Here is a 26564-nt window from a genome sequence, read left to right as displayed (position 1 = left end):
GTGTTTGGAGGAGGAGGTACAACTACGAGGTATACCACAGATATAAACATAAATTTGGTGGTAAAGACGTGGTATCTCTTATAAGAATGGGAAGACTAAGATGGGCAGGACATCTAGCAAGATCAAAGCAGAACAACCCTACTAGAAGAATCCTTATGTCCCAACGTGTGGGAAGTAGAAATAGGGGTGCCAAAACTCAGGTGGAAGGATGGTATAGATGAGGATGGTAGAAAAATAGGCGCAGCAAACGGGCAACGGTTGGGAATGGATAGGACTGACTGGCGTAATAGATTTGGAAAGGTCGAGGCTCTTTTATAGGACTGTAGCACCATTGATGATGATGAAAGAAGAATTTTATGTCTCTTCCCTGTATAACAGGTTTATCAGACCAACTTTTAAATCTCCTGTCAGTCCTGTCAAAACATAACGTTACAGTAGGTAATCAAGGGTACAATATTTTAAAAAGAAACTTTTACATAACTAAAAACGACCCTTGATAAAAAAAGAATGTGTGTGTACTTTTTACGCACGTAAGAAGTTATACTTCTACTACATATTATGTGATTTTTAAGACTATACCAAAAATTTAAAAAAATAAAAGAATAAAACGCACACAAACACATTGAAAAATGCCACAAAGAAAAAATGATTTCTGGACGATAATAATTGTTGGCAAAAATTTTAAATACGCATTTGCTGAAAAAAAAAATTATATAACAAATATACTTACAATCATAATATGCATAAAAAATAAAAAAATAAAACTTGCATCGGGAATTGAACCCTTGAATTTCGTGCCGCTTTGGCTCGTAATCGAAGCGTAGACTCACTCGTCCAATCGCACATTATTTATCATGTGGAAAAATACGGTAACTGAACGTTTTACTGTTTGACAATTGTTTTGAAAATTATGTAGTTTAAATTTTGTGGAAGAAAATATAAAAATATAACAAAACAGTAAGAAAACAATATATTAGATGAAGATTGGTAGAACTTTTGTTGGTAATCAAATTAAGTATGTAAATCAAAGCATTACATACCTACTACTAGATAAATAAATCTACGCCAAAAAATCATAATTTAAAAATAAAAATCGAACCTAATTTGGGATTTCTCTCTAAAATCCGCATTCTTGAGAAAATAAATGTATGTATTTCAACCTAATCCAAATGTATAATTACAATATGATTATAATAAAAACTAGGTACTTACCAAATTAGAATGAGTTTTCCTTGTCCAAAAGTCCAAAAATATAGGTATATGAAAACTATTTAAAAAGGCAGTATAACTGTTAACTAACTTTTGTTTGTTGTTTCTTTTCACACAAATTTTAAAACGCAACAACCATAAATAATCTAACTACAGCTGTGCCACAGCCACCATATTGAATAATTTTTGACATGTCATTTGAACATCCAATCAGAACAAAGTTATAATGCGCATGCGCCCGGTCGCTAGGTTTTCCCATATAAAAATTTACCCTCTATCGCCGGTACAGAAGTATAACTTCAAAAAATCGCATGTTGTATATGAAATCTACCTCTCAAATCGCGATGGAGTATGTATTGGACATACCAATCAGCTACTTAACTCAAGAATACGTTCACGAAAAAAAGTCAACACCGCTCATAAAACATAAAAAACGAAAAGAAGCATCTGATTTTGACAAAACTAAGGTCCTAAAAAGTGAACATAAAAAAGAGTGATTTGCTTTTTAAGAAAATATCAAAAACTAGACAACTCATATGATATTGGAATGAACCAGATATTTATTTGTGATTAATCTTAAGTGCACTGTAAACATTGCGAAGCAATAGCGATACACTTGTTTCATAATATATTATTTATATACACCTATTTCAAAATTCACGAAATATATTAATTTACATAGAGGCAAATCCGATGTACAATATTAAATAAGGCGTTACAATAAAACAATTACTCACTATTAACCACTTTTCCATCTTTTTTCACTTGTCTGGATTCATCCGACGTACATACTACCACAGGTAAATCTAATTAATACGTTATCTTATCAAGCTTATCAAGTTTAATGCCAGCACCGCGAAATTATCTATATTATTTCATAGAAAGATTGGAGCACTAAATTTTATCATAATCGGTATCAAAATAACGAATGAATGTTTATTCCTATAGTTGAAAGAATCCTTACAGGTTTGTTGGCTTTGTTTGTACACTAAATTAACCAAATACATTCACAGACAAAGATATCGAATATTTTGAAATTATCATGTAAAGTGAAATTGTTGTGCTGCTATTAGGGGTCGACAAGACAAGAATTCTTGTCTTGATAACAACTTCTTGTCTTGTCTTGAGAAAAAATCAAGAAATTTTAAACAATCTTGTCTTGACGTTCTCTTGACACTTGACATCTTATATCTTGTCTTGACTCAAGAAATTTCAAGATCTTGAAATTTCTTGATTACCTGGTCCGGTGATTCCCCGGCGACCTTTTTATTGCTTTGCGTGCTAATAAAATAAGCATTTTGTATGTTTCGCACCTATTCTACACCTAACTGTCCAGTATTTCATAAAAGTTATTTAACCAAATGGAAACAGTTTAGACATAGAAACGGATTTTGATTATTTGGAGGATGAGATCTTTAGATTTGAACTCTCCTTTAAGTAAAATTAAATGCCTTGTACAAAAAATCAAAAACTTAGAGCAAATGCAACTTAAACGTAACAGTGCTTGCGAGGCCATAAATTATAAGATGACTATGCCAAAATTAGATGTGCCTACAAAATGGCATTTAACTTTCGAGGTGCTAACATGGGGTTTAAGTATAAAAAATGCTTTTACTATATTTTGCGATAACATCGAAAATCTAAATAATTGCAAGATATTAGATAAAGAATTGGTTCTGATCAGTAAATTTTGTCAGAATCTGAGAAGCTTTAAAACACTTTCTTCAATACTTGAAGGGGGAGAATATTACACACTCATAATGGTGGTAATTGCAATAAACTTACTTTTAGACAAACTGGAAATATGGGCTCATGAACTTGATAATAAAATTGATAGAGACTCTACCGATGAGCAATTAATTTACTGTAATTTACAGTTAATTTACAAAACTACAGTGGAACCTCGATAACTCGGATTAATCGGGACCGCGGCCGATCCGGGTTATCGAAAATCCGGGTTAGCCGGAGAGCATGGTAAAAATTAATAAAATACGGTATATTTATAGATAAAGTCCGTTATAATTAAAATAACATGAAATATATATGCACAGTACACATCTAACTTACCTATAGTTGTATAGAGTATAGTATAGACAGTATAGAGTATAGAGTATTGTTCATTTCTAGGTAAAAAAACTCAGTCAGTTTCGGTTGTGTCAATTTCGTCTGCCATCGGAACAATGTTATGTTATTTAAGAACAGTGGCTCTTTCATTGTTTAAAAGACCATTGTTTAAAAAATAATTTTTTAAAAGACACTTGGAAATAAATAAAGGAATAACAGGTGCCTGTTGTTTGCGATAGCCCCAGATAATTAACATCGCTCTACCGCCGCCGTGTGCCATGAATCATGAGCTTCGCTGGTGTCGCTCCTAGCGGATTAGTAATGCAACTTTCACCGGTAATTTTTAAATTTATTATTTAATTGTTATCGCTTAATATTTACAACGCAAAAAAGTCATTAAATTGTAATCGATTTTTTTAAGATTTTGCTAATCATTTTGACGTTCTATAGGGCTTTTCATCGATTGTCATTTGTTTCGAGCTTCTGTCAAATGTCGTATAATCCGTGTATAATATTAATATACACGGGTTATACAACATTATGACAGAAGCTCGAAACAAATGACTGAGAATGAAAAGCCCTATTGATGAAATATTAATTTCTTACTTCGGATACTTTCACAATTATCGTGTAGATGGCGCTAAGATTAATAGATTAATTTATAATTACATTTTACGGAACATTAAAAAAACTTAAATTCAGTATTTAAAACGTAAGTATATTTAAGGTAAAAATATATACCACAGCTTTGACCAACAAATATTTTTTATAATTAATGTTTTTATTTTTAATTTTAAATTAATCACTTTGACATTTATGTCAAATTTCCAGTAAACGTTTACAGACTTGTCACTACTGGCGCTCGCGAACGTACGAGCTCACAGCGTATAGTTCAAATTACACAAATACCCATTATCTCTCAAATATTATATTATGGTCGAAGCGAAGTTTTATCAATGAAACTCAATATTTTTAATACATTCCAGAAGAGGCTACAGATCAAATGTTTTAACATAATACATACATTTTTATTGTTGAAATGTTTGTCTGATGAAAATCGGTCCGGGTTAGCCGGACTTCCGGGTTATCGGGGGCCGATTTATCGAGGTTCCACTGTAATTGGATATACTGTATAGTTCTTTTTTGGATTCTCGGTATAAAGTAGAGACAATTTCTTCTTCATCTTGGGGAAAGCTTTTACAATCAGAGGCAGTACAAAAATTTGAAGAAATATTATTTTTTAAAGCTACTTTAATAAATCGAAAAACGATCTAGCATCTAGAGCTACAGAATTCATTACCGTATCCAGCACTTAGTACTAACAAAGAAGATAACGAATTTGATTTAGATATTACTTGCCTATTTAAGAAAGCTGATAATGATAACTTACAATCTTGGAAGCATGAAATTGAAAAATACTTAAATAAGGGTAGGTCAGAAGATTCTGAGAATATACTTGATTGGAGATGAAGACACAAGAATGTCTATCCGTCATTTTCGAAAATGACCAAGGATTTTCTCGGAACGTCAGCAACAACTTAAATCGCTGACCTCTGGGGTTATTGCACCATAATTAACATCTGTACCTGCAGAAAGGCTATTTTCAAGAGCAGCTTTAACAAGAACAAAGCCAAAACATCGGCTAGTAGTATAGGGTCAGACGTTGACTCCATAAGAAGTATTATCTACCTTAATTCATGGCTTATCAATTTCGATATTTATAGGTTTTAGAGTTTTCATAATTAGTCAAGATGTTTCAAGATTTCTTGTTTTCTTGACAAGAAATCTTGGAATTGACACAACATTTCTTGTCTTGTCTTGAAATCTAAAATTACTTCTTGTCTTGAAATCAGGATAAGATCAAGACAAGATCTAGAAATTTTCAAGAACTTGGCTACCCCTAGCTGCTATCCTTAGCCTCCTCAAGTTCGGTATGTCCTTTCCAAGAAATACCGTTCCATAGCACTATGGTACCACCACCAAAACTAAGTGCAAAAACATAGTGGAGCATCGCATCTCGCCAGGGCCAGGCACATCGCTACGCACATAGCTGAAGAAACAATTGAATGCATTTAAATAGCAGTCTACATAGTGGAGCATCACACCTCGCCTCGCTACGTTTTGAAGAACAAAATAATTTTATTTTCAGGATACGATGTGCCTAGCTATGTGCCTTGCGAGGTGCGATGCTCCGCTATGTTTTTACACTAGCGCTCTGTATGAGGTTGCAACTGGCATACTGTTTGCCAACTCTTCTGTAGACGAAATTTCGTCAATCTCACTTCCTTATGGACAACGTTATGCCAGTTAGAACAGTTTTATCTAACACCAGATATGCCTAGATAGCAGCAGATCCAGAAAAAATCATGGCGATGGAACAGTATCCTACTTTGGAACAGTATCCTATCTTGAAGTTGGTTTGACGTACGTATAATCGTTGTATAATAATCTCTCTCTCTCTCTCTCTCTCTCTCTTCTATATTCAATATTTTTGTGTTTATTCTCTGATTATTCTACGTACCAGTTCGTTCCATTCTCCTCTGTTTCTTTTGTTTTGCACTTCCTCCCATCTTAAGCCGATTTTGTTGAGTTCTTTGGTTACTGCTTTTTTCCAGGTATTTCCATTTCTTTTGCTTAATTGTTGTTATTATACTGGTTTGTTTTGTTCTTTTCAATAGTACTACTTATTTTATTAAGCCAGTAAATTTTTAGGATCTAAGTCTGGTAGGCTCTTTGTTGTGCTTTAGTCATGTTTCCAAGTTTCTGCTCCGTAGAGTCATCTACTTTTGACACAGGTATTGAATACATTGATTTTTGTTGCTTCTGATATTTCACTTGTTTGGCAGATTTTTTTAAATGAATAGAAGGCGACTTGTGTCTTCGTTATTCTTGCTTGTATATCTTTCGTGCATACTTTTATTTCCATGATTGACCCCAAATAGTGACTTACTCTACTTCTTAAATGTCTTTACCTTTTATTTTATTAATTTGCGGATAATCGTTTTTTAAGATTTTTGTCTTCTATGAATTTATCTGTATTATTATGGTCTATAATAGTATAATCGGATTTATTGTGAGATAGTGTTATGGTTTTAAATATCGATTTTGTTTTACAATATATAGCATCAATTTATCAATACAATTATTTTTATTTTTTCAGGAAAAAATGCACCAATCCGAAAAACTTCTAGAGAATTTAAGATTATCTTTAACAATGACACCACAAAATTTGAAGGTAGAAGCCCCTGAACCACCTTCCAGCAATAACAAAGAACTCAGCCATCAAAAAGCACAACATCCAACTGTAGTAAGACCGCCAGAAATTAAATCTGAACCCCCTATATTCATGGAACAAACTCGCCAGACATATAAACACGTGGATACCGAACCAGTTATTACACCCAAAGTTGAAATTGTCGAAAGAATACCTTCTCCCCCCACACCACCTCAGGATCTATCGATGGATTTGTCTAAGGATAGCACGGAACACGAGGAACCTTCAATGCGTGAGCCCTTAATAAAGGTAACAGTTTATTTTAATAAGTAATTAATGCACTTTGAGAAGACCAGTCTATTTTTGGCATACCAACATCTTCAAGATATTGTGTTACAATGCTTACCGTGTGTGGTCCCGCATTATCTTACATCAGCAGAAAAACATTGCCAGTAAACCCAGCAGATAACATCGCATGTTCATGAGCAAATGCAAGTACATATGTGTCTTTTGTGAGCAGCAGTAAGTAAAGGCCCTGTTGCTGGATTACAAGCTGTCAATCCTTGTTCTCTTAACCTTTGTCGAAGAGTAGAAACGCTGATTACTGGTCCTTGGGCTTGCTGAATATGCCTTTGGACCATTCTAGCAGTTTGTGTCCGGTTCCGCATTGCAGCAATAGTGTGAAACACAATCTTCCCTGACTGTTGTCTTCCTTTTGATACTCGTACCGGATCGCCGTTGATGAAATGTAACAATCTGAACAGACTTTCACTGTAAGGACGCTAGTGTAACACTAAGGTATCTCAGAAACTCTTTGTAGTCCAGGGCGCATCTGTTTTAAGATGGACGTTGAGAGGTGACTCAAATTTTTTTGCAGAAATTGCTTGAAAATAACTCAAATAATAATATTTGAGTTATCCCACTCAAAATGGTCCGGAACATTGTTTAAATAATCAAAATGTCAAAATATGAAGGAAAAATTCGATTTTCTTATTGGTTTTTGATTATAACTTTAAAACTATTCATTTCTGAGAAAAGTTGTACTCACATAAAAGTTGCGTAATTAAATTTCCTGCAATATAGAATTGGTTAAAAATTTAAAAAATAGTCACCCTTGTTGCAAAATAGCAATAATTTCGAAAAAACCATACAAAAACAAGTATTCGCATTTTACGTTTTTCAACCATTTATGCTACACTTGGGACCTTCATATTCTACCCAAAAAAACTTTATGATATAGTAAAACAACACTGTAAATTTAATTACGATCGGTTTAATAGATTTTGCAAAATAAATTTTGCAATCCAGCTTTCGCAAAAAAATTCATTTTTTTTAATGTTGCAGGACTGAAAATAAAGCAGATAGCAATTTGAATTTTTTTTGCTTATAGAAGTGTACTGTAACTTTCATTTGCAATTTGCAAAATTAAAATCGATTAATTACCACGGCGTCAGGAATTTTTTTAAATAAACATTAATTATTGGTGCTACGCGCAGGACAGCGGTGTTCGATTCACACAAGTTGATTTTCACCAAAATTTCTTCCAATCTTTATCTAATATATTATTTTCTTACTCTATATTTTGTTGTATTTTAATATTTTAATTCCACAAAAATCAAACTAATTTTATTATTGTTTGTGAAATATTGTTTAAACAATTGCATATGTTTAAAAATAATAAACTTTTATTCTCTAAGTTAAAATATATGAACAAAGAAAGTTTTTGCTAAAAAAAGTGTTATTTCAAAGGATAGAGTATGTGTTTTTATTTTGCAATAAGCAAATTTATTTATTTATATCAAAATGTAATAAAAATTAAAATGTATCAATCATTATCAAAGGTCATTGGAATGCCCAATCAGAGCAAACTATCCGCTGTCCTGCGCGTAGCACCAATAATTAATGTTTATTTAAAAAAATTCCTGACGCCGTGGTAGTTAATCGATTTTAATTTTGCAAATTGGAACTGAAAGGTACAGTACACTTCTATTCGCAAAAAAAATTTCAACTTGCTGTCTGCTTTCTTTTCAGTCCTGTAATATTTTGAAAAGATGAATTTTTTTTTGCGAAAGCTGGATTGCAAAATTTATTTTGCAAAATCTATTAAACCGATCTTAATGAAATTTACAGTACATTTTGCTTTACTGTATCCATAAAGTTTTTTTGGGTGAAATATGAAGGTCCTAGTGTAGCATAAATGGTTGAAAAACGTAAAATGCCAATATTTGTTGTTTTTGTATGGTTTTTCGCAATTATTGCAATTTTGCAATAAAGGTGACTATTTTTTAAATTATTAACTAATTCTATATTGTAGGAAATTTAATTACGCAACTTTTATGTCAATACAACTTTTCTTGGAAATAAAATTAAAGTTATAATCAAAAAACGAAGAAAAAAATCGAATTTTTCCTTCATTTTTTGACATTTTGATTATTTAAACAATGTTCCGGACCGTTTTGAGAGAGAGGATAACTCAAATATTATTTAAGTCATTTTCAATCAATTTCTTCAAAAAAATTTGAGTCACCTATCAACAACGTCCAAATGTACTAATATTTTTACAGATGCGCCCTGGTCTATTAGAAGACTACAAGAGTTCACACAGTTCACAGTAAATAATAAGTTCTGAGATTTTTATGATTTAGTAGGTTTTGCGAATTTGTTTATTCTTATTAAACGCTCAGTCTAGGTTCTCAGTACACGTGATAATTCATTTAATTTAATTAACATAAAACAAATTAAAAGAAAATGCAGAAATATATCTGTGGCTTGGTGCTAAAAGGGCCAATGTCAATATTTTACTTTTTTGTACAGCGTTATTTAAAATTTAATATTGACAAAACAAAACGCAAAAAATTGACATTGGCTATTTTAACACCAAAGCAAATAATAAAAGAATATGAAATTTCGTAAATTTTGTAGGTGGTCCCTTTTCTCTGAACCGCAGTGTATATGTATCGCTGGTACCTATGATTAATGTGATTCCTAATATATTTCCACTGAAAATAATAACTCTTTGATAAGTGTTGGCGATACAATTCTTTTTTATATGCGTGTCCGCAAAGATTATAACTCCGAAAATATTTATAACGAAAAGATTTAGTTCATAATAGATGCCGACGAAAACAATTTTTCCCTTTCTCTTTCTGTTTCTGCCGACGAAAACAATTATTTCTGAGAACTTTTTAGTAATTATAATTTTCGTGGACCCACAAACAGAAATGATGTTTTTTGCCTATACTTCTCAAAAAATAAATTTTTTCGCTAACACTTTATTAGGGATTATAATTTTCACAATCATATAATCAAAAATAATATTTTTCGCGGCGTTGATTGAAAGTTCTACTCTTAACGGCATTTTTCGGAGTTATACTTTTCGTAGGCGGCGGCGGTATAATTTATCCATTCATCATCATCATCAAGGTTCTCAGTACACGTGATAATTCATTTAATTTAATTAACATAAAACAAATTAAAAGGAAATGCAGAAATATATCTGGGGCTTGGTGCTAAAAGGGTGATTTCAGTAAAGGGGTTTCATTCGTGATGGAATGTTAGCCGCTCTTTCTTAGAGCTCTCTGATTCGCTTATTGCGGGGAATCACTACCCATTGTTATTGTGTATTTTCAAAGTTTATTGTATGAAAAGAAAAAGACGGCTTATGCACAATCCCTGGACAGGTGTTTCTTACAGACATACTCACCAGAGCTAGCGTGCACACCTCTGAAGCAAAACCAAGCCAAACCATCCTTTTATGTGGAATTTCAAAGATCATTTAAAATCCACTTTAGGACGCAATCAGCGACATCTCTTAAATAAACTGAAAAGTCTCAAATACAGAATCCACCATTACATAAAATTAAAACGGTAAATAATGATTTAAATCTGAAAACTTTTCTTGTTGGAAATTCTTTCTGGTACATCCTTAATCTGTGACTTGTACAATTTTATAAGACAACAGACGACTTTCATTCCAATTTTCTTCACTCATTTCGATTTGTGCATAGGTCCCTATATAGTTTCTCACTTTCAGGATTTTGATATTTCTCATGACCTGGTCTTTCTTAATCAGTAGGTTTTTTCTTCTGTCCCGGCCATTTCAATCTTTGCGCTTTAATAAATCTATAGCGGTACGCTTTAATTACTATTTTTGCTAATTTTATTTTCTTAATTTCTAATAACTTTTCTCAAAACGAACTAATATGGGTCATATAAATTCACATGTAAAATACAAACCAGATGCTAAGAGGGACACAGTTTTACAAAACGGAATGTATCCTTAACCATATGTTTTTGGTGTGTTCAGTTTAACAAACTGAATTCCCCATAAATTAATTACCTTATCAGACCTTATGTCAATAACTTACAATTGGACATGAATTCGAAAACGTAAGACTGCAGAAATGTTTCAACCTTTAAACGCCAGATCTAAATAATTTATTGCCCATCTGGTCAGATGGTAAAACACAAACAGATTAGCGTCTGTGGTTTCTTTTCAGCCACTCAGTCAGTCGGTCACAACATCCCAGAGCCATAGGCCGCTCGCTGGGCCGAAAACAATAACAAACCCTCTTACGCGATGTATAAGCAAAACACTTTTTGTTACCCAAATAAATAAATATATTACTGTTCGTTGTTACACTAATTTTTTATTAATTCCGTCAACAACACCACCGGAATAAATCTATATCTTAACTATATCTTCTTCCTCCATTACGTCTCTTATTTCATGGTTAATTCTTCTTCTCATTTCTTCATTTTCCATTCTTATCAGGCTCATAATTCATCCAAGGATTTTACTTTCAAATATTCTTCGAATATCTTTATGTGTGAGGCACATTGTCTCAGCTGCCTCTAACTACTGGTCTGAATGCAACTCTGTGTCTGTATGTCTGATTTATTAATTTTTCTGTCAACCACTTCTGAAATAATTCAAGCGTTCCATATATTTGCCTATCGTCTTATTACATAAATGTTTTAGGTAAAGCCAGCTAGCGTACTACAACAGTACCCTCCGGAACCACAAAATCTTCCAGAAATAACCACCTCGCCCATGGTCCATCAAGATTTCAGTTCCGCCCCGATCGAACCGACGGATCTCTCAAACAAGAGGATGGAAAAAGTTACGTGCGTGCCCGAAATATCGTTTATTAAAGAAGAAGCCGACGCAGTATCAATTTCAAGCAATAGTTCAGATCCAGAACGATTGGAAGTAGACATGTCCCAGGTAATATTTTGATTTGTTATAATGTTGCATTCACTATATGATCTAGCTAGAACGTACTGTCTTTACAGATCCGTCTTCAAAGTTCGCTTTTTAAAAATTTTTTTTTTCTGTTTTTTTTTTTTATTTTTAAGATATTTTGATTAAAGTTATGTATTTTTTGTGGACCCTTTGTTATTTATTCATGAATTAAAGGTGCATATTTGTTATGAATTATTTGTCGCCATAATAAAAAAACACTGAAATCTTAACATTTTACCAATTTAGATTAAATAATTGTACTAATTAAAATTAAGTTACATTTTAATTTTTGTTACTTCGAGCTCTCGCAATTCACATAATTTCAGAATTCAAATTTAGTTTTTCATCCTCTTTTATAATGCAAAATCCATTTAAACAAAAATTAATGTACAGGGTGTTTTTTTGGGTCGGAGCATTTTTCCAATATTTTTTAATCCGGTCCTGTATTCTTTATAATTGTAAATAAATTAATTGATTGGGCACCTTAAATGATATTCGGTGTTAAATATAAAATAACTATACAGTGTGTTTAACAAGTTGTAAGTCGTATTTCAATTTTTTTTCTATTTCGAGCTCTATAATTTCAGAATTCAAATTCAAAATTTTACCAGAAAAATCATTTTGCCGAAAATTTAAAGAATACCACTAAATTTAGTTTTTCATACACTTTTCAAGTACAACATCCATTTTAAAAAAATTTAATGTACAGGGTATTGTTTTTGGGTCGGAATATTTTTCCAATATTTTTTAATCCGTACCTGGATTTTTTACAATAGTAAATAAATTAATTGATTGTACACCTTAAAAAATATTTGCGTGCCAAATATAAAATAAATATACAGTGTGGTTAAAAAGTTATGAACCAAATAAAAAAATGGCAAAATAGATAAAACACCCAGTATCTTTGTTATTAATGGAGTCAGACCCATTAAGTCTGGTATTTTTGAGACCGCCTAAGTGTCCTCTTTCTACAGTTAACGTACGTTACTTTCCCAATGGAACACCCTGTATAATGGCAAAGTATTTATGTTTTTACAAGTTCGAAAAATTCACTAATCCATTTTTATTTGCAGAATCTTAAAAAGTTTGTTCATTTCGGGATATTTTCTTCCACGGTTTATCTTCCACCGTCCTCGGTTCAACTTTCCATCTTATGTACTGTCGAATGATACTTCTTTTGCTACTAGTATTTCTTTTTTCAATTCTTTCGGTCCCATTTTCTTTTACACTTCACTTTATTTAAATATTCTGTACTTAATACCTAAAACATGTACTTAATCACTTATACTAACTACTACGTGATCTATCTATCTATTTACGGGTACAATTATGTTACAGTGATTATTCAATTGTTAACAGCGTCTTGCCTTATTCCCGTCATCCTTTGCCAAACCTCTCTGTCCAAGGCATCGTCTTCTTGTAAATTGCGGTCATACATCGTTCTCCTGACGCTCTGTTTCCACGACATTCTCGGTCTTCTTTCGCTTTCCTCTTCCTGGTGGTCTCCACTGAAATATTTGTTTAGGGTAACGTTCTTCAGGCATTTTTAATAGGTGTCCAAACCATTTCAAAGGTCTTCTTTCTATTCTATCTACTACCATTTCCTCAGCGTTCATTCTTGTTATTACTTCTTCGTTAGTTTTCCTTTCACATCTGGAAATTCTTGCACTTCTTATATGGTCCATTTCTACGGCTAGTAGCCGTCTTTTCAGATCTGCGTTGAGAGTCCATACTTCCGAGCCATAACACAGTACCGACTCCACTATTGCTCTGCCCACCCTTTTCTTGTGTTTATTAGAAATATTCTTATCCCACCAAAATGAATTTGCTTCCCACAATTTGCCTGCCTTTCCGGATTCTCTGCTTTATCTCTGCTCCCCCTAATCCGGTCTTGTCAAACAATGCTCCCAGGTATTTAAATGTTTTTCACCTGATTAATATTAACGTCATCATTGACATGGACTTCCTCGATGTTTACTACCAAATACTCTGTTCTTGTTAGACTCACTTGCAGTTCCCACTTTTGATACTCATGATACAACCTTTTCATCATAAATTCTAGATCGAAAGCATCCTGAGCTATCACGACTTGATCATCTGCATAACTAAGACAGAAAAGGGCGTTGTCATTAACTGGAATACCCTTTCCGCCACATATCTTCTTCCAGCTTCTAAGGGCTGCCTCAACATACAAATTAAACAAAAGAGGAGACATACTACAACCCTGTCTAAGGCCTTTTGTGGCATTAATGGAGAGCGACAAGATCTCGCCATTACTAACTTGTACTGTATTATTCCTGTACATTTCTATGATAATCTGCAAAAGGTGGTTGTCAATATTCAGGTCTTTCAAGGCTTCTCACAGCTTTGTTCTAGAAACTGTGCCATATGCCGTTTTTAAGTCAACAAAAGCTAAGTGTAATTATTTTCCTACGGATACAAACTTTTCTGCCAGTTGTTGTAAAACAAAAAGATTATCTGTACAAGATTTTTCTGATGTGAATCCATTCTGATCTCCTATTAAATTTTTAATATGTTCTGTCTAATGTTATTGTTTAATATTTTGCTAAACAGGTGGCACATAGTACTGATTACACTTAAACCTCGATAACAATTTGGGTCTTTTCTATTACTCTTTTTAAAAATAGAAACTAAATGAGCCTTCTTACTACGGGATCTCCATGAAGTAATATTGAAGGAAAGGCATTATTTGAAAGCATGTGCAGGTTTTTTTTTCAATATTAAATAGATAAGGGAGACTAACAACATATCTTAACTTGACGAAGTTTGCGTTTATTCTGATTTGTTAATCTAATGTAATTTGGATCATTCAAATCACTCTAAACAATATTGTGGTAATTTTCAGATAAACGAAGAGCATAGCGACTCGACGCTAAGCGAAACCTCCCCTACCTCCGAACCTACCTTTAATCACAGCGACGTCGATCCGGCGGTATTGCAGGCTCTCTCTCGAAACGGATACAATCCGCCTCTAAGTGGAGAGGCGAGCCAGCTCCTCAGGAAACTCATTACGTGCCGAAAACTGGGAATGACCATCACTCCGGCGCAACCTCACGTCCTCAACTACACGTTGTTTGATGAACAACAGAAGTCCCTAGAACACACCAACGCGGAAAAGAGTAGACGGAAACAAAGTTATCCTTCGAAAGCGTCTGTGTCAGACAGCGTGCCTATGGATCAAGACGAGGAAGAGGAGTACGGACCGGATTTCACAGGAAATAGTCCGTGGTGTAATATGGTCAAAGGAAAGGTACGTACAAATATACAATTTCCTTAAGAGAACTTTATTTTCTAAATTAAAAAATCAATCGTTTTTTTATGTAAAAACATTTCTTAGTGTCATAGAAAATCCTAGAAAACGGTACCTACCTGAGCTAAAACTGGTGTGTATACAACAGCGCACGCGACGCCTGACCTGTACAGCTGCAACTCGACAGTTGGGTTCTAAAATTTAAAGCGAGCACGTGTTTTATATTATCGAAACTTGTCGAAAATTACTGTTTTGAAAGTTGGAAGAAAAGCCTGGATCTTGTGGTCATTTAAAAGGAGTCAAAGTAAGCGGGCGCACCGAAACAAGCATAATATTAAAAGATAATCAGATTTAAAGGTAATCAGTTTACCGTAGAAAACAATTCTGAATTATCCAGTTCTTAGGTAAAAAATCACAATCTAGTAATGCATTGCATGCACCTTAAGGGAATAAAAATTGGATAAAGCAACTAGTTGATCGGAAAATGTCGACGAAGCTCGTGTTGTTCTGTTGTTCAAATCAATAGAAGGAACAGCGAGACATCAAAAGAGCTCAAAATGATGCAAAAAAAGCTCTGACGGACCAATTAGAACTTTTACTGAACAATGATGGCACCCATTTTGCACCAGGAATCTCTAGAGAAGAAAAAAAAAAGAAATATGACCATTTCATTTGATAACATTACAGTAAGAATACTTTTCTTTTTTCGAGAAAGTTTTTCTTGAAATCGCATTCAATACTGGGAGACGTTTTTATCAAAATCTACTACACAAATCTGCAAGATGAATAAAGCAGACTAGGGGGAATCTAAGATTGCATTCCACAACCCATCAAGAGACTAGTTGCCCCCTAATCTAGTCTGCTTTATTCATGTTATTTGCCTTGCAAATTTTAGAAGGCACGATTTCAGGTTGTCACCATAATCTTGGTTCCAAGTTTTGGATTTTCGAATCTAAAACTTCCCATTGTTTAAAATAGATGTCTCTACAACGTCTAGCAACAAATTATTTTATATAATTTTGCTTAGTAAGACGGTTAGTTTTCGTTACGATTTAGAGCAGACCACAGACCTCTTTGAAGATTCCAAAAGGGTGAAACGTACTTATGAGGATGGTGGTTGCCTTTGAAACGGAATGAAATATTTACTGTTTTTCATTTTATAAATCAATAGTTCTTTCTTTAAAAATATTTAAAAATTGTCCTTTTTTTCAATTTAGAAAGTAAAGAAAGTTGAAAAGTGTTGATTGTGTTTTTGTTTAGAGGGTGGAGGTTCCAAAGCGTGTGGCTTTGTCCTGTACGAATTGCGGTACACAGACGACGACTATTTGGAGGCGGAACTTGAGAGGGGAGATGGTTTGTAACGCATGTGGCCTTTACTTTAAATTGCATAATATAGACCGGCCAGTCACTATGCGACGAGACACAATTCACACCAGACGCAGAAGGCCGAAAGCGGCAGAACGAGAAAAAGCCGGTAAGTTTTTTCTTTTTCATGAAAAAATGTTTGTCCGACAAATTTGTTGGGCATTTTAATAAGTCCGACACGTAGAACATGTCAAATGATAGAAATTATATTTGGTGGTAAATAGCAGTCCGATTTTTGCATGAGAGTTTAATGAAAGGGTAACAAATCAATTGGAAGTTCTGTCCGACAAAATACATGAGGCGTTTTCGTAATCTGACGTTCTAAATCTTTAACATGAACCACTATTAAAACTTCCCCTGTTCCAATGTTCGCATACATCAAAGTTTGTCCGACTAGACACCGTTAAGGTAATCACACATTTTCAGCTTGCTATTAATCAACTTTTTTTTGGTACGCGGGATCCAGGCCTAGAAATTAAAAGTACTCGACGTAAAATCAGTCACATCTTGAATACAGTTACTATACATTATATTATTATGACTTTTTGTAACGTTAACTTAAAACGCTCGATCCGTTTTATTTGCATCTTTGTTTAATTGTGTTTTTCTTTTAGTTGGTTTCGTATTTATAAATTTCTAAAAAGTTTGCAGTTTCTTGAACAATTAAATAGTTTTTGAAAGGAATTGCTAAATTTTCAGTACATTCTTCCAACTTTTTCTTAGTTTCTTACGTAATCATTAAATTTTTCACTTATTTTCTTTCGTTTTCTACTTGATTTCTTTAGTTTTCTAGTTAATTCCTAAAAATGTTGTAGTTTTTTAAATACACTACTCCAAGAAATTAACGTACCACTTTAAAAATAGGTCATTTTTTAAGTTGTCCAATTAGAGTGATTTTTTAATATCTTCTTCTTTAGGTACCGTCTCCTCTAAGGAGGTTGGTAATCATCACTGCTATTTTCACTTTTGAGTTTGCAGCTCTGAACAAGTTGACGGAACTGCAATTATACCACTTTCTCAGATTGTTGAGCCAGGAGATGCGAGATCATTTTATGTTGAGTCAGAGATCAAAATTGTTGCTAGACAGGTAAATTGTCACTGTATACCGGGTGTACCAATCAAACTGTGTTTTTTTTTTCTAAAAGTTCACCACACCCTGTGAAATATTCTAGCATCTATAAAATACTGAAATTAAAACCCAACCTCATGTTTTCTTAACATTCTGTTTTTTGATTAATTTATTTATGTTGGATAATAAAAAAGATAGGACTTTTTCAACTAGTCACGTTCTTCATAAATACAGGGTGTTTCTAAATAAGTGCGGCCAACTTTAAGGGGTAATTCTGCATGAAAAAATAGACAATTTGCTTTATAAACATATGTCCGTAAATGCTTCGTTTCCGAGATACAGGATGTTGAAATTTTTCTTACAAATCGACAATAAATAAATTGTCCATTTGTAAGACAAATTTCAACACCCAGTATCTCGGAAACGAAGCATTTGCGGACAACAAATATAAAACAAACTGTCATTGCTTTTTCATGTAGCAACCCTTTAAAGTTTGTATTGATGAAGAACATGACTAGTTGTTAAAGTACCAAACTTTTTATTATCCAACATAAGCGATTGAATAAAAAACAACATTTTAAGAAAATCTAAGGCTATAGTTGGGTTTTAATTTTAGAATTTTATATATTCTAGAATATTCCACAGGGTGTGGTGAACTTTTAGAAAAAAAAACACAGTTTGATTGGTACATCCGGTATACAATGATAATTTACCTGTCTAGCAACAATATTATTACAGCTATATTGTTAAATAATAAGGCTATATACAGGGTGTTAGTAAATAAGTATAACAAATTTTAAGGGCTCATTCTACATGAAAAATTAATGCCAGTTTGCTCTATAAACATATGTCCGCAAATGCTTAGTTTCGGAGATACGGGATGTTGAAATTTTCATTTCAAACTGCCAATTTATTTATTTCTCTAAGACCAGTTGAGCTATGAAAATGAAATTTGGTGAGTTTTAGGAGGTAGTTATTACGAATTTTATGACATACAATTAAGAATTTTGTATTCATCATTGGCGCGCCTACAGGCAATGGTCTGAATTATTTTAAAGAAAAAAATAGTACGTAACTGAGATATTTCGAATTAGAAATTATTTTTAAATTCCACGTCTAATTTATGATAAAAAATCTTTCTTGCCTTTTTTTCATATGATACACCGTTTTTATGCAGAAAAATAAATCATCTTGGCGCATATTTTTCATTTCTTAATACATCATCAAGAACTATCCAATATAATAATACTAAACTAATACCATTTCAACTAGGTGCAAAGCTGCAAGAAATGTTTAAAATGATCTCTTTTACAAGTAACAGAAGAATTTTATATTCATCATTAGCGCGGGTACGGGTAATGGTCTGAATTTTTTGAAGAAAAAAATAGTACGCCACTGAGATATGTCAAACTAAAAATCATTTTTGAATTTCTCGTTAAATTGACGACAAAAAATCTTTCTTGTCTTTTTTCATATGCGGCGCCGTTTTTATGCAAAAAAATTAAACATTTTAACGTTTACAAAGTATTTGAACTAAGTTTCTATGCATATTGAAACTACCTCAAATACTTGGTAAGCGTTAAGATGTTTTTTTTTGTATAAAAACGGCGCCTCGCATGAAAAAAAGGAAAGAAAGATTTTTTGTCGTAAATTGAACGAGGAATTCAAAAATGATTTTTAGTTTGACATATCTCAGTGGCGTACTATCTTTTTCTTCAAAAAATTCAGACCATTAGCCGTACGCGCGCCAATGATGAATATAAAATTCTTCTGTTATCTGCAAAGGAGATCATTTTAAGCATTTCTTGCAGCTTTACGACTTGTTGAAATCTTATTAGTAATATTTTCTGTTATTGTTCTAGTTTAGTATTATTATATTGGATAGTTCTTGATGATGTATTAAGAAATGAAAAATACGTGCCAAGATGTTTTATTTGTCTGCATAAAAACGGTGCATCATATGAAAAAAAGGCAAGAAAGGTTTTTTATCATAAATTAGACGTGGAATTTAAAAATAATTTTTAATTTCAAATATCTCAGTGGCGTACTATTTTTTTCTTTAAAAAAATTCAGACCATTGCCCGTAGGCGCGCCAATGATGAATACAAAATTCTAAATTGTATGTCAAAAAATTCGTAATAACTACCTCCTAAAACTCACCAAATTTCATTTTCATAGCGTAACTGGTCTTAGAGCAATAAATAAATTGGCAGTTTAAAATAAAAATTTCAACACCCCGTATCTCCGAAACTAAGCATTTGCGGACATATGTTTAAAAAGCAAACTGGTATTAATTTTTCACGTAGAATTAGCCGTTAAAATTGTTCATACTTATTTACTAACACCCTGTATAACATAATAAAAAAATCACTTAAATCTGGCGCCTGGTTTAGGAAATTCGAGACATCAAAAATGTCCTATTTTTAAGGTGATGCGTTAATTTCTTGGAGTAGTGTATTCAGCTAGTTTTTGAAGATAATCACTAAATTTTTAGTCAATCCTTCAATTTTTTTCTAATTTCTTCTGTAATTATTAACTTTTTTGGTTAATTTTATTAGTTGTCTGGTTTATTACTAAAATTTTTGTAGTTTTTTGAATATTTAAATACCTTTTGAAAAAAATTAATATATTTTAATGTTAGTTGGAAATTTTTTTAGTAGTTTCTCCGATATTTATTAAATTTTTAGTTAACTTTTTTAGTTTTCAAGTTAATTTCAATTTGGGGTGGTTTCTTGGTTCCTTATTTTGTCTTTTAAGGTAATCTCCAAATTTTCAATTAATTCTGGTTTTTTATTTTATACTTATTTCTTTTGTAATTATTTCTTTAGTTTCCAAGATAATTTCTAAAAATTTTGGTAGTTTCTTGATAATTACAATAGTTTTTGAAGATAATTTCCAAATTTTGAGTTAATTTGTCAATGTTACCTTAGGTTCTTTCGTAATTATTTAGTTATATAGTTAATTTCTAAAATTCATGGCGGTTTCTTGGGTATATAATTAGTTTTTAATGTAATTATATTTTTTATTTAATTTGTAGTTTCTTTTGTAATTATTTAGTTAGATTGTTTAATTTTCTAGTTGAATTTTAAAGTTTCTGTTAGGTTTTTTGGCATTTCACTTCATTTTTAAAATAATTTTTAAGTTTTCATCTAATTTTTCTGTTTATTTTTAGCCTCGTTAGACTTTAGACAAAATACATCCTTGTACATCGAAATACCAGTAATTTGTAATCACGTTACAATATTATTTCTCATTGGGCTTTTTGTATCAATGTGTCTTATAATGTTCTTTATTTTTTAGATTACTCTCCTGTTGTTGGTAATTTTGTTAACCCCCCAGTGCACACATATAAAGCATATAAAGCGAAAATTGTAAAAGGTAAGTAGAAATTGCACCTTGTACTTTTTCAATCATAATAGAACGTGGATAATCAAGACCTGAAGGTATCAAAAAATTGATTTAACCAAACTTTCAATTCAGAAAAATAAAAAGCCAACGAATGAATTTGTATTTATTTTTTCAGCCGGTCCAAAGTGTACCTTTAATGCAATAGCATCATATAATATTCAAACAACTTTTTCCTTCTGGTCTCTCTCCAAACACCTATCATTTCGATTGATCAATCTCTATCCTGAGTAACATACTTACAATTTGTTCTGACTATTTTTTTGATGTCATCTACCCATTAATGTTGTTGTCTACCTTTGTAACGTCTCCAATGTTGTATTGGGGCGTTTCAACGTTGGTGTCTTTGTCTAGTAGTGTGGCCTGCGAATCTCCTCTTGATTTTGGCAATTTTTTCTGTCTTCCTTTTTATCTGACAGTCGTATAACTAACTTTTCCCTGTCTCTTGTGGCTAGTTTACTCATATTTGCCTTGATTAGGGCCCAGGTTTGACATCCATATGTCATAATAAGAAGCATGCATTAGTTGAATGCGTGCTCCTCAAGTATTGAGGTATTTTTAGGTGCTTAAGTATCCTCTCGTTGTATATCCGCATTAAATGATTAATACAACAATAATTATTAGTTTCAGCTTCCAAAGAACGTCGCGCAGCGGAAAGTTCGGATACAGACGACATGCTCAGCGCCCTGAGACGTCAACTTCGGCCTCACCTGGTGATGGCTCTACAAGGACACCGAAACAACTCGAACGAGAACATGAATCTAGACAGTAGTCCGAAGGTACCATCTCGCGCACATATACAGGTAATTCTTAAGAATTCTGGAGAAATTAAGCGGCTGGTAACTAAACGACAAAACTCTTCGGTGATAGATTTAGCAGATTCGACAGGTTCGGAGTCTGCGTAATTGTAAGGTTGAAATTCAACGTACTGCTTTAAATTCCTTAGTTGTTTTCTACTTGTTTTACTTAATTTGAGCTAATTTGATCTCCAAGGAGTCGAGAGAATATTAGCAAGGAGTCCATTGCGTGGTAGAGTCGAGAAGATGTTAGCAAAACACGATTAGGAAAACAATTTTTACTAAACATGAAAACATACATCCTTTCAACACATTATTTCATTTGAAAAATGCTAACTGTTCACTAATCTCTTCAATAATCTCTTTAAAAATTCAAGTTTTCTCCACTTTTAGGCTGCCTTGACTTTGTTTTTAAAAGTCATTTAGATAATGTTAATACGATTGAAATTTTGGAGAATGTTCACTAATGTCTTCAAAATCTCTTTGACATTACAAATTTTCGTCATTTTTGTCTGCCATTTGTTTTTAGCCAACACGATTTAAATTTTGTAGAATTTTTACTAATCTCTCCAATAATCTCATTAAAAATTCTAATTTTTCTCACTTTTAGTCTGCCATTGATTAAATTTTCGAGAATGTTTACTAATTTCTTCAAAATGTTTTTAAAAATTCAAATTTTTGTCTGCCAATGACAATTGTTAGAAATCCATTTATATGAATTGATTCAAAATATAAGAAATTAATTCAAATTGCAAATGAATACGACTTCCATTGCATTGTCTTTAACAGTTAAGCAAAATGATAATAAAAATAATAATACAAACACCATAATTACAAACAGTTTCAACTATGTAAAATTATAGGCCTTTGAAACTGATAATAAGAGTTTAATGTTCATGCAGAAGAATAATTAATGTCTTAATGTTGACGAAAAAAATTGACAGGATTACCAGTTGCAATTAATAATTATGTTGGCTGAAGAATCTCTGTAGATATACGTCAAAATTTGTTATTTTTCACCAACCACTCTTCTTTGCTTAAACTTATTTTGCCTACTTACATTTCTTGTAACATGGAAGTTTATTATTATTAGAAACCATCAATAATTCTTTATATCTATAACGTTATAAGCAGATATTGAAACGTTTAAGCAATAAAATTTCTGAAGATTTTACTTGAAATTTTTTGAAATAAATTAAGCCATGATTAACACAAAAATACTATTTTATCGGTTTTCACTTCAGTGTCAATTGTCATTTGCATGATGACAATTGACGCCTTTTCTAGACGTTTTCTACTTATCATTGCTAACGACTACTAATTATAGTCGCTTGGATGAAAATAACTTCAATAAGAAGTACAAAAAGGTTATCTACAATGATTGTTGAACGATTAGTGCTGAAAGAAATTCATAAGACTAAGATCTGTAGATTTTGGTCGCCAAAAAATGATTTTTACCATAATATTGATATTACTTAGAAGAAAATATTTGATTTATTGATTTACCAAACTTATAATAATGAACTTCACCTGATTATCTGCATGGTATTGCATGTTCCTTCTAAACTAATTAGTTCAATCAAACAGCACTTATTTACAATGTATGTTTTTAGATAGTTAACACGCCATTTTTTTTAATTTTAAGATATATTGTGATATTTTATGATCTGCAAAGAGATCACTTGTACATTACTGTAGTGAATGAATTTTTTGAGGTGAGACATTGTGTCGTCGATTTTTTTTTTTTTTTTTTCGAATACAGAAACGGAATGTTGTTCTGAAGCTATTTTCTTGTGGCATTTTTATAATCAAGTATATTCAAATGGGAAATAAGCCACAATTTTACCTAAAAATTATTTTATTAACGTTTCAACGCCCAAGTCGGGTGTCGTTGTCAAAATACAAAATAATACTAAATAAATAAAAATGTTGTTGCTTAATAAAAAATTCTTCTAATAATTTATTTAATCTGACTCATTTATATCGGTAATTCAGACACGTATTATACATTTTAAAGTAGACGACTTTAAAATGATATTGCCAATATTGATGAGTTGCGTTCCTGGGACGACTTTACTAAAAGATAGTTCATTCGATTACATGAAATCAATCCCAACTCAAGAATATCCGCCACAAAAAATCATAGCATGTGATCTGTCTTTAAAAAGACAACCAAATGCAACGGTGGTACTGAAATTCTCGCGTTAGAGATTCCATAGTAAATCACGAGGGAAAACCAGGAAAAACCTCGTGATACTATCCCGACATCGTAAGTATTTGGGTTTACATTTAGTTTACTCTCAAAACTAATACCAAATTCTGACTTGATATTTTAAATTTTAAATATGTACTAACTCGATATGTTACTGATTTACTAATTGTGGTATTTTCTTTCTATTGACTTCCTCCTTTAATGTGGGTAACCACATCCTACTGCATTCTACCGAGGAATTTGCGACACAATTGGTTTCATTTAGCATAATTAGAGCCGCTTCTTTGATTTTTCTCTTTTTACTATCTGCTTCTTTTAGGACTATACTTGAATCTCTCCACTGAACTCTATGTTCATTATCCCATGCGTGTTGACATATTTGAGATCTGTAAAATTTTCTATTTTTTATATAAGACTGATGTTCATTTACTCTAACGTCTAATGGTCTTGACGTTTCACCTATATAAAATTGTTCGCATTCACAAGTGGAGAGATTCAAGTATAGTCCTAAAAGAAGCAGATAGTAAAAAGAGAAAAATCAAAGAGCGGCTCTAATTATGCTAAATGAAACCAATTGTGTCGCAAATTCCTCGGTAGGATGTGGTTACCCATATTAAAGGAGGAAGTCAACAGAAAGAAAATACCACAATTAGTAAATCAGTAACATATGAGTTAGTACATATTTAAAATGTAAAATATCAAGTCAGAATTTGGTATTAGTTTTGAGAGTAAACTAAATGTAAACCCAAATACTTACGATGTCGGGATAGTATCACGAGGTTTTTCCTGGTTTTCCCTCGTGATTTACTATGTAATCTCTAACACGAGAATTTCAGTGCCACCGTTGCATTTGGTTGTCTTTTTAAAGACAGATCACATGCTATGATTTTTTGTGGCGGATATTCTTGAGTTGGGATTGATTTCATGTAATCGAATGAACTATCTTTTAGTAAAGTCGTCCCAGGAACGCAACTCATCAATATTGGCAATATCATTTTAAAGTCGTCTACTTTAAAATGTATAATACGTGTCTGAATTGCCGATATAAATGAGTCAGATTAAATAAATTATTAGAAGAATTTTTTACTAAGCAACAACATTTTTATTTATTTAGTATTATTTTGTATTTTGACAACGACATCCGACTTGGGCGTCGAAACGTTAATAAAATCATTTTTAGGTAAAATTGTGGCTTATTTCCCATTTGAATATACTTGATTACAGAAACGGAAATTAACGACTATATACAAAATGTACAAAAACCGGGATACGCCTATTCTACAATATGGATATTTCAAATTTGATGCTTGCTATGATAATTAGTCTCTTTGTTGTTTTAAATACAATACTCTGTATATTGTATTATTATTGGAATCCATACTTTAATACGAGTTCAACCATACATTTAAGAGTAAATTAGACGTTTTTAGACTGTTGGTCTACTATGTATAAGTACTAAACAGTTCTTAATAAAGTATAAATTAAGTTAGAGTCAATTTTTATACATAGTCTGAGCATTTTCACTGTCTCGCCTCATATTGTTCCATTTTTATTTGTTTGTTATCAAACGTGGTTGATTAATATTTAATTGTCAAATTTAAATTCATAATTTTTTGTATATTTTTTTTAATAAAATTGTAAAAATGAGCAAAATAAAACATACTTAAATATCCATTGGCTTGCTTATAGTTTTTTAGTAATAAAATATATTTTATTCTTATAATAAACATAATTAATGTGACATGAGCTTAACAAAATATACGGTGTGGGAAAAAAGTATGAAATATGCTTAATAATTTGGGAATCCTCTTCTTATATATGGACGTTTAGTCCACGACTATAGAATTTATTCTTAAAGAAGAGCTTAGCAGGTTCAGTAACCTTAGTCAAAAACAGACGATGATCTATAAGGCTTACAGGAGCTACCGCTAGAAAATAGAATAATCATGTCGCTGATCTAACTGGTTTGGTTGTACTTTAACAGACTGTGGACTTTATTATGGTGATGGATTGTAGAGAGTGCATGTATTCTTTCAACTAACCGCTACATTAATTATTATAAAGGAATTGGTCTAACAGAAAATTCCAGATCCAGTTGATTTGTTTTTCAATTGGCAACTGTCTAATTTTTTTTTTCTTTTCAAGTACACATGCTTAATAATTCATATCTATAGTGTGTTAAGAACTTACAAGGGGTATAATTTGTTAATGGTAGGGGAGCCCAGGCGGGGATATTTGCAGTTACTCGAGCGCGTCAGATTATCACATGGGGAGAAACCTTGTACCCTGTAAATGTACCCCTACCATATATGGACTGTTAATACAGGGGGGGTTCGTTAAGGGGGGCCCGAAAAAAATCTATTCTTAGAAAAACTCGAAATCGTCAGATTAAGATAAGGTAAGTTAAGAGAACAGGAGTCAAAGATGTTGTATATCAGGTGGCTAAACTTAAATGGAACTGGGCCGGTCATGTGGCCCGTGTAACAGATGGGAGATGGACAAAGAGGTTGCTCGAGAGGAGACCAAGAGCCGACAGAAGAAGTAGAGAAAGACCACCCACGCGATGGACGATATAAAAAGAATGACCACAAATTGACAGAAGACAGTGGATCGAAATAGGGGAGGCCTATATCCAGCAGTGGATGCAAACGGCTGATTGATGATGAAGTTAAGTACCTACATCCAAAACAGTGTATATTTCAAAAATCTGACG

At 32.4% G+C, this 26564-nt stretch overlaps 2 protein-coding genes across 3 annotated transcripts in view; one reads left to right on the top strand and one right to left on the bottom strand.

Annotated features, from left to right (window-relative positions):
• LOC114325578 (protein artichoke) overlaps positions 1–2119 on the bottom strand; it is a 35949-nt gene extending 33830 nt beyond the window's left edge. Inside the window, exon 1 of the mRNA XM_050647396.1 lies at positions 1947–2119. Within this exon, the coding sequence (XP_050503353.1) occupies positions 1947–1964 (18 nt within the window). The 5' untranslated portion in view covers positions 1965–2119. The remainder of the gene's footprint in view (positions 1–1946) is intronic.
• LOC114325577 (uncharacterized) overlaps positions 1–26564 on the top strand; it is a 101121-nt gene that overhangs the window by 52542 nt on the left and 22015 nt on the right. Inside the window, exons 3-8 of one of the 2 annotated variants that reach the window (XM_028273675.2) lie at positions 6434–6796; positions 11469–11714; positions 14599–15003; positions 16264–16477; positions 20738–20815; positions 21467–21645. In XM_028273675.2, the coding sequence (XP_028129476.1) occupies positions 6434–6796; positions 11469–11714; positions 14599–15003; positions 16264–16477; positions 20738–20815; positions 21467–21645 (1485 nt within the window). The remainder of the gene's footprint in view (positions 1–6433; positions 6797–11468; positions 11715–14598; positions 15004–16263; positions 16478–20737; positions 20816–21466; positions 21646–26564) is intronic. The other variant, XM_028273677.2, reaches the window with a different exon arrangement.

Source organism: Diabrotica virgifera, chromosome 3 (assembly GCF_917563875.1).
Source record: "Diabrotica virgifera virgifera chromosome 3, PGI_DIABVI_V3a".
NCBI lineage: Eukaryota > Metazoa > Arthropoda > Insecta > Coleoptera > Chrysomelidae > Diabrotica > Diabrotica virgifera.
This window is presented reverse-complemented; position numbering and strand designations above follow the sequence as displayed.